At 49.2% G+C, this 12,576-nt stretch overlaps 3 protein-coding genes across 3 annotated transcripts; 1 reads left to right on the top strand and 2 right to left on the bottom strand.

Annotated features, from left to right (window-relative positions):
- Positions 1–1,261: 1,261 nt before the first annotated feature.
- PtrM4_017810 (Dimer-Tnp-hAT domain containing protein) lies at positions 1,262–3,559 on the bottom strand (the record flags this gene model as incomplete). The annotated part of the gene is made up of 1 exon (XM_066103297.1): positions 1,262–3,559. One exon carries the CDS (start codon positions 3,557–3,559, stop codon positions 1,262–1,264), a length of 2,298 nt encoding a protein of 765 aa, XP_065965499.1.
- A 520-nt stretch (positions 3,560–4,079) lies between these two features.
- Positions 4,080–4,346, bottom strand: PtrM4_017800 (uncharacterized protein; the record flags this gene model as incomplete). Its single annotated transcript, XM_066103296.1, has 2 exons — positions 4,080–4,190; positions 4,251–4,346. 2 exons carry the CDS (start codon positions 4,344–4,346, stop codon positions 4,080–4,082), a joined length of 207 nt encoding a protein of 68 aa, XP_065965498.1.
- A 5,941-nt stretch (positions 4,347–10,287) lies between these two features.
- PtrM4_017790 (uncharacterized protein) lies at positions 10,288–10,681 on the top strand (the record flags this gene model as incomplete). The annotated part of the gene is made up of 3 exons (XM_066103295.1): positions 10,288–10,404; positions 10,458–10,505; positions 10,553–10,681. 3 exons carry the CDS (start codon positions 10,288–10,290, stop codon positions 10,679–10,681), a joined length of 294 nt encoding a protein of 97 aa, XP_065965497.1.
- Positions 10,682–12,576: the final 1,895 nt, after the last annotated feature.

The following is a 12,576-nucleotide window of genomic DNA, read 5'->3' as shown; positions in this document are numbered from 1 at the left end:
CGCACATCATCCGTCATCATGGGTTAATGCACTCGTATGCCCAGCATGTGATCTTCAAAACACAGCCGCAGCGATCTACGTCAGTACCGACAATGCTTTGAACACCTCCAGGTTTCACCAGAGTCAACCCCAACGTTATCACCAATACTATACCTCTTTGCCAGGCACTACCTCGACCAACCCCCACTATCTAACCCTCACGGTATGCATCATCTAAACATTGTGCCACACATACGCACCTGATCGTCACTATCCGCTCGCCGTCGTCGATCCCTCTGGACCCCTTGCCGTCGAAAATATATCCCCACACTATCAAGTCAATGCCGTCTGCCGGATCGACGGAAAAGAAGCCCTGGGCCAATGACCGCGCGCACACCGCCAACCAACGTGTCCAACAAGTTACAGCCTCCTTCTTGCCAAAGACCAAGACAGATACCAAGGAACATCTCCCGACGCTTAACACCAACCGATACACCTTCTTTTTTCCCATCCCCAAGTCTGAAACATGTGGCAGGTAGAAGCCGACCTCCAAAAGCATAAAAAAACGTGTGGACAACGACTTAAACCGCGACACGCCAAAAGTATCATGCATAACAAAAACTCTAAAAACTTCCGCTTGGCAGGCAAGCGCCCAACCGTGCTGGTAAGACGGTTGGCTTCCGTCGTCTTCCGCAGCCATTCGTATCCGGCGGAGTATTACCCGAGATATCATGTCATTACAGTTAGCTAACGTCAGCGTATGGCGGAGAGATTGGGACATCTTCGTAGCCAGTGATGAGGGAAAGAAAAACCTCAAGCCCGCCGCTGCTATGACGAATGTTGGAAAGCGTTGTGGTAATGACGCAACCCTCCACTCTTTCATCCTCAAACTGTTGGGACTAATGTCAGTGAGCTTCGGTTATTGAACAACTAACATCACGCTGTCGTGTATACTGAAACACCGTCTCCCCAAGAGAACATGTCATCACCAGCCCCTAAATCAAGGAAACAACCAGCCTAAGCATGCACTCGAGGAACAACAACAACCGAAGTTTGGAACCGACTCCTCCCTCTTGGTCTTGACTTTCAAATACTTCAGTCTTATTTTGCGCAGTGATCGGAATGGTCTGGTCTGGTCTGGTCTGAGGGTACAGACCAGACCAGACCAGGTGCTTACATAAGGACCGGTCCGACCAGACCGGTCCGACCAACAAGACCGCCAAGAATGAGGCTGAAGCAAAGAAGGAAGCCGAGGAAATGTGTTTTACTACTGACTGTCAATCTAGTCGTCTTCGTTCTCACTATCCTCGATATCGCTGTTCCCCTCAGCTTGGGGCTTTCCATACCAGGCCCGGAGACACTCGCACGCTTCTATAATATCTGCCTTCAGCCTACCACGGCGATCGACGATAGTAAGCTTCGCGCTACTAAAAAGACGTTCGCATTCATCCGACATAGGCGAGATCGCAAACATGTCTAGAGCGAAGCGAGCGAGATCTCGTTGGGAGTCGTAGCGAGATAGCCAGTACGCAATAGCCTCATTGCAACCTGCCTCTTCGTTATGAAGCCGGTCAGTAGAGATGTATTGTTCATACAAATCAGTTGTAGAAACTGGAGCGTCTATTCGAATGCGCTTATGTTCCCGCTGGCGATCAAATGCTGGGTCAGGATCTCTCTCCTTCCTGGCTGGTGGTGGCAGCATCTCGACAGGGTACCTTCCCTTATACTCTGTCTCCCAGAGATGCTTCACCGCTAATTGTGCGTTTTCAAACCACCTCTTCTTCTCTTCGTCGCCATGAAGAACCCACTCTTGCCTGAACCATCCACACTTGCGATATGGATCAAGGATTTGAGCCGCATAATATGCCGGTGGAAGGTCAGTATCTTCAGGGAATCGATTTTGCCAATTCAGCTGCTGATTGTTATAGTACTCAACGCACTTTAACCAAGCAGCATCAGCGCAGCCTTGAAGGTACTTCCATGTAAAGTTGTTATCGTCCTCAGTGTGGATGTCGTGGTAGTGATCCTTCGTCTCGCTTATCTCCCGGAGAAGGCAGTCCAAAGTTGAAAACCAGTCCGCAAGTGACGTCTTCTTACCTTCAGAAAGCAAAGTTGCAGCATAGAAGTCTTTGAGAGCGAGTTCAATCTTTCCAAGCTCAAACCAGTGCTGTCCATCAAGCTTAAAGTTCGCGATCCCTACGGAGCCCTTTCCAGGTACATGACGAGCCGAGAAGAGCTCTAAACGTTCTCGAACATTTAATGCACGTGTAATCGAATAAAACCATGAGTTCCAGCGGGTCGAGTTGTTCTGGATAAGCTCAAGCCCGTCGAATTGCGAAAGATCTCCGCCGATAATAATTGTAGCAAACTCCTCACGCCGTTGTGGAGTAAGCCTGATGTATCGCACCAGGTTGTGAAGACGACCCAAACATCCGAACTTCTTCCAGAGCTCTTCCACCTTCGTATAGTCGCCACGTTGATGATGCTTCTCCAGCTTCGCAAGATACTTCTCACAGTTTCGCCCCATAAGGAACGCCTGGCAACAGAGGTTGATGACATGGCCCAAGCAACGCAGCCGGCGATGACGACGTTGTTTTGACTTCATCCATGGGCAGAGATCCTTGAGTATAAACTCAACAGCGGTATCATTTGCCGAGGCATTATCCAGCATAAAGTATCCAATCTGATCTCCGCTAATGTCGTATTCTTCCAGCAATTCAAGGACCACCGATCCAAGATTCTCTCCAGTATGTTCGCCGTATATACGTCGCATACCTAAAGCGGTAACACGTCGCATGCCGGTAGTATCAATCCACATAGCGACGACGCCTAGGATAGCGTAAGGGTTTGGTGAAGTCCAGAGATCAAAGGAGATAGAGATCCTACTCCGTGAATGGTGTAGGTCCTCCCTAAGCTGTTGCTTCTTCGATATGAATGCATTCATTACCCAGCTTCGGATAGTCTTCGCAGCCTTCGGGAGGTGGTTGAGTAGTGCCGGATTTAAAAAGAGGAGTAGTTCACGAAAGTACTGGTTCTCTAATTGAAAGAAGGCGATATGGCAGTACACAATCCAACGAATTAGAAGCTCTTTAAACTTCTCTACTGACTCCTTCCAGAAAAAGATGCTGGAAGCAGCCCCATCCTTTTGCTGGTCGATTATAGACTTCCGTACAGAACCCTTTCGCTTGATGCCACTCTGGGGATCAATCTGGTGCTTCTGTTCCAGGTGATTCCGGATCCTAGAAGTGCCATTGATGACAAACAACTCTTGCTTGCTCTTCCCAACCCTGCACTCATGGCAGTAATACACCTCTTTCTTATCGCTATCTCGAATGTATTGGAGTCCGTACTTCCAGATGTGTGATGTACCTTGACGGAAATCCTTCCTTGCAATTATTGCACGTTTCACGTACGTGATACCGCCCTGCACGAACTCATCTGGAGATTCGTGATATTGAATAGGAGTGGGTGATAGTATAGGGGTGGGTGATGACGTGGGGATAGGAGATGGAGTAAGAGACGTTAAATCTAGTCTTATAATATTCGATGGGGACGGTGAGGTTGGTGTTGAAGGCTCCATAACAATAGTATATAAGTAGGTTGTTAAGGACTTGATTGTTCTATGTAAGTAGAAGACTTACCTTGATCTTAATGACTCATATTGTGCTAAATTTTCTGGCTAGATTAGTCTAAGATCTAGTCACGTGGACCTATTTATAGCCGGACCGGTCCGATCATCTAGACCGGTCCGACCACGGTCTCAAAAAATCGCCAGACCAGACCAAGTCTTGGCGGTCTAGACCAGACCAAGACCAAGTCAGACCAGACCATTCCGATCACTGATTTTGCGTGCTCCATAAAGGCTACTATCCGTTTGCGAGTTGTACTACTCAACATTCTTGATTGGGTGGGTAGGAATTAAGAACCGCGCAGGCAATGGAGAAAACATTAAACTTCCATCTTCCTTTCGACTCATTCAGGAGCTTTTGTATGCACACTTGATGCCGTGGATTACTGGTGGAAACAACACGCAACTTCCCCCTGTAAGGGCACCTGAATGACCCCAGTGTCGACTCCAAGTTCGGCATTGCACGCGTTCACTAGATGCCTTCATGGACGAGTTCCCAGTGCAACTCCAGGAACACTTTTGGCACCCTCGTACCCGGTGACTTTAATTTTCCACCAATGATCCATATCGTGTTGAAATCGTCCTTTGGATAGCGAATCAGATTAAATGTTGTAATTTCGACGTGACAATTCGAAAGACTTACAGCGTTGATGCCCCATATAGCGGAGAGAAACGTCATGTTACATTCGTTGAGGATAGTCCCACGGAGTCGAATTCGTTCGTCGCCGTTAATAACCATCCAATAGAAACGGACGCCTGTTGATATCAGCTACCAATATCATCGCTCACACGAAGAACACAGGTCTTACCTCTTCTCCCACCAATCCATTCGGAGCTTAGTGTGTGGCCATCCCGAGTACCTATGGCAAAATTCCAACCTCCGTCCCTCCTCCCTGTTCCAGTCACGCGGAAGGGATCGAAATTGTCATCCGGATTTCTTCAAATGGGCCTGGATTAGCGTTTGTAGTTGAGCATAGAAAAAAAAACCGGAAAGCTACTCACACCCAGTGTCGATTTGTATCTACCCTCGTACTGCCATGGTAGAGCTAAGAGAAAATTAGTTCTGAGACCACGACTGCTGCTGCTCCTCAAGAGGGTGGAACTTGCATCGACCTGTATGTGACCATAGCGGATTATAGTTGTTATTTCGGATGCATCCCTTGAGTTACTGCATGTGCAGCGACTTGCACATGCGCCTTGGCGGGCCTGCAGAGGGAAAGGCACGAAGCCGAGTACAGATGTTATGACTAGGTGGAGAGAATCAATACAAAAGTAAAAGGATATAACAAATGGATGAAAGAGCGGACTCACAATACAATAACAGCAGCAGACGCTGCAAGCCGAAGGGGTGCACCATGATATGTAGCAGTAATGAGGGTTATTGGTAGAGACAGTCCGTTGCGTGCAAGTACTTCTATCTCACCACAACAACAACAGAATCCTTCTTAACCACACAGTCAAGATTCTCGTTTAGTCAATGCGTTTTATTGGTTCTCATATCTGGTTGGAGGCCATCCCATATACGAGAACGCAATCTCGCCAGTCTTCCCAACACATCATCGCAAGCAGCAAACACTCGAATCAAATCCAAAGGTCCACTCGCGCCTGCTCAGACAGAACAAAACGGGGCATTGATTGCATCTGACGTCCTTTTTTGCGCTGGTTATCGGTCGCCATGTTGGGTTTGGTAGGCGATTGTATCATTGGGCTGGACTGCTCGTAAGCTTCGTATTCCCCACACGCCCGCAGACGAAGATCGTGTCTGGGCTCGTGAATATGTCGCTTAGGACCGCAAACAGCATGTGGTAATTAATTGTTTGGGCGGTGGGGGTGGGGTGGGGTTGGTTGGTTGGAAGACGGGTTGTGGTATATGAGTATATGTTCTGTGTAGTGGTGTCTAAACCCATTTTCTAGAGTGAATCTAACTCCATCTTCTACTACAACTCTCCATCCGTCTATATATTCCAGATAGCAAATCCTATTCATCACCACAACACCTGCTTCCTCCCTTCTCTAACCCCACACCCTTCCCCCTCCTTCTATACACCCACACCGATCTTCCCTCTCCCTTTCCTAACCACACACCCTACCCCTACCCCCTCCTTCCCTTCCCCTTCCCACTCCCGCACCCATCTAACCCCTACATCCCACAACCTTATACTACCCCCACTTCCACAAATCCAACCCAATCCACCACACTCACAACCCTTAGACCATGCTTCACATGTGACTATCCGCTCAGACTGCTTCCACTGTCTTTTGTATGAGCGCTGATACGGGGTTTTGTACGGGAGGGGGGAAGGAGATAGTTAGGGTTGATGGGGAAGTAAGCGCGGATTGTGATAATGTCTAGAGCAAGGATTACAGTTTTTTGTTTATAGCCGTAGTGTATAACTACGGGATTTATAAGGTGGGGAAGGGTTAGAGTAGTAGGTACGCACAGCTTTGTTGAATCGTCGGTCTTTAGATATACAGGGTAGCTTAACGTGTATGCCCGCACAAAAAAAGGCAATTTGAAAATACACGCTATATACTGTGGTGTAGTAGCTTGTCACGTGTTCGGCGTTAGGTAATCGGCGCTAGGGTTGAGTATTTTAGGGCGACTCCGCGAGGAGAAGCTCGACATCATCGGATCAGTTATCGTACACCATTCTTAATACTACCGTTTATTGTTCGGATACCTTCTTGTTCTCTACTCTCTACCGATTGCGGGTCGGCAGCCTCTCTTCTGACTATTGAGGCTATCCCTCTACCACAATACATACACTTGATAAGATGCGAGTCTATAGACACGTGCGTCTATCTTGACCATCATTGTCTACACGTACATTAGTATAAACAAATTGCGTTGAATAGCCGTATACATCAAGCATAACTCGTTGTAGAGTACAGTAAACCCCTTTTGCCAATCAATCTATCCTTTCATCAATCCAAACAAGGACTGGCTATCCAATCTCTCTGCATGGGCCTCTAAATATCCACTGTCTATATAGCACAAGCCTTGGGTCTGACTACTAAGGTGCAAGACGTGCGAGGAGACTTTATACAAGACTCAACTCCACCAAAAGAGGTTCGTCTTCATAAGCCTCAACACGCCAGAATATGGACATGTCGCGCGTCTACACCGAGCAAAGCCTCAAAGCGGGTCCGCATCGACAAAACTCTGGAGATCGACATACCTGGTCTCGCCCCATTTTCCCTCAGCAGCGAATCAAAAGCTTTGACCATCTGACTTCACAGCTGCCAACCCCTCCCCCCCCCCTAACATCAGGTACACCTACACTGCCTTGCTGGTCATCTCCACCAGTGGGAAAAGGAGCCGCCGTCGACTACTAGCCGGATATCGGTCTCCAGCCAAAACGTAATCTACCCCCTCAGTCTATTGGTCGGCAAACTAAGCCCCTGGGAGCACTAAACAGTAACCCTGTGTACATTGCACTCGCCCAGACACTCTCACCACCTCACATATCAGTCCAAAACTCGTCGAGTATAGAAAGCCACCCCCCATACAAAAGACCAAAATCCGTGTCTTGAAAAAAAAGCGGTCAACCCTCCATGCTCAGCACACACCCACGCCGCAATCGGCATAGTCAAAAATCCCACTTCCGGACACCCGCCTCTGTCGCGCCTCACTTTTCGGCCACAACAACCCCCTCTCCAGCCGCCCCACGACATGGGAACGGGGTTTATCCTGAGTGTATTTCGGGTTTTTTTACGTGAGATGGGTGTACGTACGGTAGGAAAATCCCAGCCACGAAAAAAAAGCCTTGGTAATGCTCCGTGCGTGATCGATGATCCACATCAATGGAGGGGGGAGGGGGGGCAATTAGCATTTTCCGGCGCTTGCCGTAGCCGAATGACATGCACGATCAAGGATGGTTGTACGATAGATCTGTGGTTCACGCGGGCCTTTGAGAGTTTGGCTAGTGGTAGGTAAGCGTTATTGCACACGTGTTTTGCTGACTTATCGCCGTCTTGTAAGCATGTGCTGATGCATGCGTCGAAGATTCTGGTTGATTTCTGAAACCGAGTCATTTCTTCCTCCTCTTCATGTGGCAGTGCTGGAACATCAGAGCCAATCGTTGGGTGAAGCGTAAAGTGTGTTTCGTAGTTACGGTGTGCTGAGGGTCCGGATATCCTTGATCGTATGTCGTGGCAGTATTGTGATCGAGATAGTGAAGCAGCTGAGGCTGTTCGGGTATCCACCGGAAGAAAATATCCCTTGTTGATATTAGTGAATAAGGCGGGCGACTGGTTGTGGAAACTTGACCGTGTTTTTTGCGGTCCTTGTGAGGCGTCACGTTGGCAGTGTAGCTGACCGGAAGATGTGAAAGGCTGGTGCAGGACCATACCGTTGGTTCATGTGTCTATCACAGCTTTTGTTCCGGGTTCTCCTTCCAGGATTAACCTGGTATGTACCATGGCTTCGACTAAGACCAGCACCATACTCAAGTCCGTCTGTTCACATCTAGTAAGGCAACGACTACCAGAAAAGCCGTATGCAGCGATTATTGCGAAGAATAAACACCTGTTAACCAGCTATGTCACGATGGGTTCTTGGTGATACAAGCACACTTGTTCCATTATCGGAAGAGTGGAGACCACATCGTTGTAGCTGCATTAGGGGAGTAATACATGCTCTGACCTGGTAAAGGATTTGGTAAACTTGCTACGATGGTTGCATAGCCTGCTACAGTACCATCTCTAACAGACCATGATTCATTGGCGTTTTGGTGTAGCGCGTTACTTCTTATCCATCTGTAGCTTCAGGATATCGGTGGTTGGGCAGACATGCAAGGCTCAACCGAAAGTGGGCATCGTACCTGAAAACTGGCATTAGAACCAAGCGCTGAGCTGCTATTCGTTGTATAAGCGTGGTACAGTTATCCCAAACAAACCAAGTACTTTTGACCTTCTTGCATGATTGCAGTCAAGAGTCGCGCCCCATATTTGCGCCCACGGCGGACTACCAAATGCCGCGGACTGCGCCATGCTGTCTTACTTTTACTCGGCCAAGTTGACTTCCATATAATTGAGGCGTGGTGTGACACTTTCCTCGCAAGGTCACCCTTGCGATGCTTGAACCCCCCGAAACACCAACTCCGCCTTCTTCTCATAATATCTGCTGTGTCGTGGTTATTGCTTCCAAAGGGAAGATATGACGTCGGCTTTGATGATACCATTTGACGAATCATGCATGGTGAGTTGGCTTATGGGAGACTGCATCTGGAAACATGCGGGGTAAGCCTGGCGCATGGAGCTGATAGCCGTCTCAATATGATACGGCGCTTCCCGCATTCGAAGTGGGCTGCTTGAATATTGGGCATTGGGCACATGTTCGTGTAATCGCACACGTGTACGCAACTCAATCGGCTCTCCTAAAAGCCGAGACTTCCTGCTCAATTGCATTAGGGTGGTCATCTTTGGTCGAAATTACAGTTCCAATATGCTGGATAGTCTGCCGAGCCACGATAGCTTGGGAAGGCGTTCTGTCCCGGAAGCCCGGAAGGAAGAAAGGTGGTGGGCACTCGTAATCGAACAGCCTCACATCCATGTTACCGTCAAAGGGTGGGATGGGGTATGTTTTGAGCCACCGATGCTACACTCGCAATCCGGGTCCTTCTGGTAGTAGTAGTGTCGAAGCAGATCGTCGTCGACGACAAGCGGGGTAATCCAGGCTCGCCTCACAGATAAGCTGTGTATACTCGCCACTTTATGCCGGCGCTGCTTTGGCCTTCCGTAGAAGAAGCCCAAGTACCTGGGTACGGTCGGTGGATAAGCTAATGATATGGCGAATAATGCGGTGATACGGGTTCTGGCTAGTTCCGCCTTGGTCTAGTCTTGTGGTTGATGCACTCATACCCAGGGCGTGTGTGGTGGAAGGGATCTCCTTACCATGCTCGCATCCTTCGCTTGCCGGACCTAGCGGTGAAGCAAAAGTGGACAAATTCTCCAACACCGACTTGCTGGAAATTCCTCAGTTCGGTTACCGTGGAGTGACACGCTGGTCGCGATGGCGGAAGCCAACCCGGGTGGTGGTGATCGGCGTACAATCTTGCAGCCAAGAGGTTTTACGCGCAAGATTCTTGCACTTGGACAACATCAGCTGCTGGACTTGGGCCTTTGCAGGAAGGTGTAGTGAAAAGAAAGCATACGGCAAGACTAGTTTGAGATTGCGGTGGCAAAGAGATCGTCTTAAAGCATGCGCAGTCGTTCGAAATGACCTTTACACTGTAGACGTGGCAGTTGCGTTGGCTGCGCCTGGCATTAGCGCCGAGACATGAGGCATATTGCCAAACGGTTGTAGTGCGTCGAGTATGCCAGACATACCAGGTAATGCAGGGGAAATTTTGTGAGTGGTTGATTGAGAGAGTGCTCCACGTCGGTCTTACTCGGTGCCCAATGGCGTCGGTTGGGCTTCGTAGGGCGAACAATGAGGCGAACGGCATCAGTGCGTCCACGCCCAACGCGGGACTTGGTTGCAATCGACGCATCACATCTTCATCCGGAGAGGGTCCGGTGTAGATATTTGTAGGTAACCGAGAGTCGACCTGCAAGGCTGTCGGTATGTGTATAAGTTTTCGGCGTGCCCAACCTCCTCCCTGTACCATCAACGCACGAACACATACCATAGCTGCCCCATAACACCTCTTCATCGTGACTGTTGCAAGTTAAACATCATGGCGGTGCCCAACTCCTACTTCGTCCCAGGCTTCGGCATCTCAAGAGCCGTCATCCAAAACGAGATCCGCTATCATTGTGGGCCGGATGCCATCGTTCGACCGTACACCTTCCAGGTACTTGTCGGCCATTACCAGTGACGAGAACGGGGTATTGATGTGACCTTTAGGGACGCGATGGCTTCTTGATCACAACGATTGGACCCCCCTTGACCAAGGTACTTTGAGCTTTCCATGGCATGGCGAACAAGAGCTGATTGGATAGGCACAAATCGACGACCTGAAGATGTCTTCCCTCGAGTACGAAGAGAAGCAGTCCCGCATCGCAAACGAATCGAACGTTTTCGTAAATGCGCCTATTCCAATAAATCAACGAATACGCCGAAGCACATGATGACGGACAGGCCAGCTGTGGCTTCTTCTTCTTCTTCGCCACAATCGAGCGGCCCGAAAAGCATTTGCCCTATACCCCGTATTTTCGGCGAGCTCGATCTCCCACTTATCAATTTGTTTAGCGTGCATGCCATCTGTGGGTGGATTCTGATTGATGAAATAACGGTATATGTTTCTTTACGACTCCTTCATGTCTTGGGTTAGGCGTTGTCGGGTTTTTCCAGAAGGCGGCCACTGCGGCCGCGATTTTTCTGTCGAACCGGGTTGATCAAGATGTATCATTAACATCAATTCAAATTTACCTGTTCACTGTTGTTATTTGGCTTTCTCCATGGATTGCTGCAGTACGCTTGCGTCATGTGTTCATGTCCTGGTGGCACTCTGCCCGACAAGAGCCGATGGCAAAACTCATCGGCTCTAGAACCTGGTCTAAACGAATCGAAGAAACATGCCAATGGCCGTATTTGATAGGGCTGGAATTAGGGAGGGGAAGCTTGAAGAGGGATGATGGGACAAAGAGTGCCTGCCATAGTACTTGGGGCCGTGTCAGTCTTGTATTGATCGGCGGAAACTGACAACGCAAGATGCAGCAGCCGTACTGGTGCCACGTTATCCCAAACCCGGTATATGCGTGCGAAAGAGGGAATTAGATGGCGACATGTGTAGAGGCGTTGTCGGGTGCTGATGATGAGGCGGCTGAAGCTCCGCCCCAGTGACGCAGGAGCAGCCCGCCTGTGATTGGACGGAACGCGAGCGCAAGTGAAGTTTCGTCGCGACAACGCACCGCCTCAATTGGCAACCATCGCATCGCATCGCCCTCGAGTTTGACACGTAGTCGTGCTGCAGATGTCATATTCATGACTGTCTGCCCAATGGAAGCGAGGGATCGAAATTTTCCCCAGATGCCCCTGCGTCGAGATCGCGTGAACTGCTGGCGGAAAGGCTGGCAGCATCGAGCTGACATGTTTACTGAAATCCCACGTTATCGAAAACCCTGAATGGATTATTAAGCGTTCAATAGCATGCAAAGTGTATTGACCCTATGGTGATCCTAGATCCCGTCATGGTCACATATCTGCCTACGCAATTCCTCTATACATTGTACCTGGGCCTGGCGCTGAGGCGAACCATCGAACGTCGTCTACCACACTCTTCGTCACCACTGAGAATACACGCATCTCTGCGTACCAGTGACTTCATCTAGACCATTCTGGCTTCTGATATTGGTCGATTGTACCATATTGAGCGAAATGGCCAGATGGCCTTAGGTGCTAGGACGGTTCGTACATGTGTACAGCACATGTACTTTTATCGTTGTATGCGCGCATATGTAACGCCTTCATCAGTAGGTAATAAAGCCTTATGTGATGCGGAGATGTTTTTATCCAAGAGTCATCTCGACCATGGTTACTATTCGGTTGTGTGCACCAAGGGTTCAGTCAGGGACTCCTGCCAGCATAAGAATGACGCGTATTATTATGTCCAGGGAACTCGCTTGGTTCTCTGCATCTTCGCTTCCGGAAGTCGCAAATAATACCACTTTTCCGATCCCCAAGCACAGCATCTGCCCCTTACAGTGAACATCAATACCACACAGCATACCGCCGACATGTCGTCGAGCTACTCTACAGCCCCGTCAAGGTATACATCTTCCAGAATCTTCGGATGTTAACATGGCTAACGAAGTCGACAGTCCCGCAATCGGCACATTGGAGGACTTTAGGACAACAAAAATAGTCCCGCTTCCAACCGCATGCCCCGGCGAAATATGCTGTATCTGTCAAGAAACATATGACAAATCACACCAAGCAGTCACTGTGCTCGTAAACAACTGTTACCATCGCTTTGGCCAAGAGTGCCTCGAAAGATACCTCAACAGTGGGAGTCGACAGAACA

This window comes from Pyrenophora tritici-repentis, chromosome 1 (assembly GCF_003171515.1).
Source record: "Pyrenophora tritici-repentis strain M4 chromosome 1, whole genome shotgun sequence".
Classification (NCBI taxonomy): domain Eukaryota; kingdom Fungi; phylum Ascomycota; class Dothideomycetes; order Pleosporales; family Pleosporaceae; genus Pyrenophora; species Pyrenophora tritici-repentis.
Note: the sequence above shows the minus strand (reverse complement) of the source record. Positions and strands in the feature narration are given on the sequence as shown.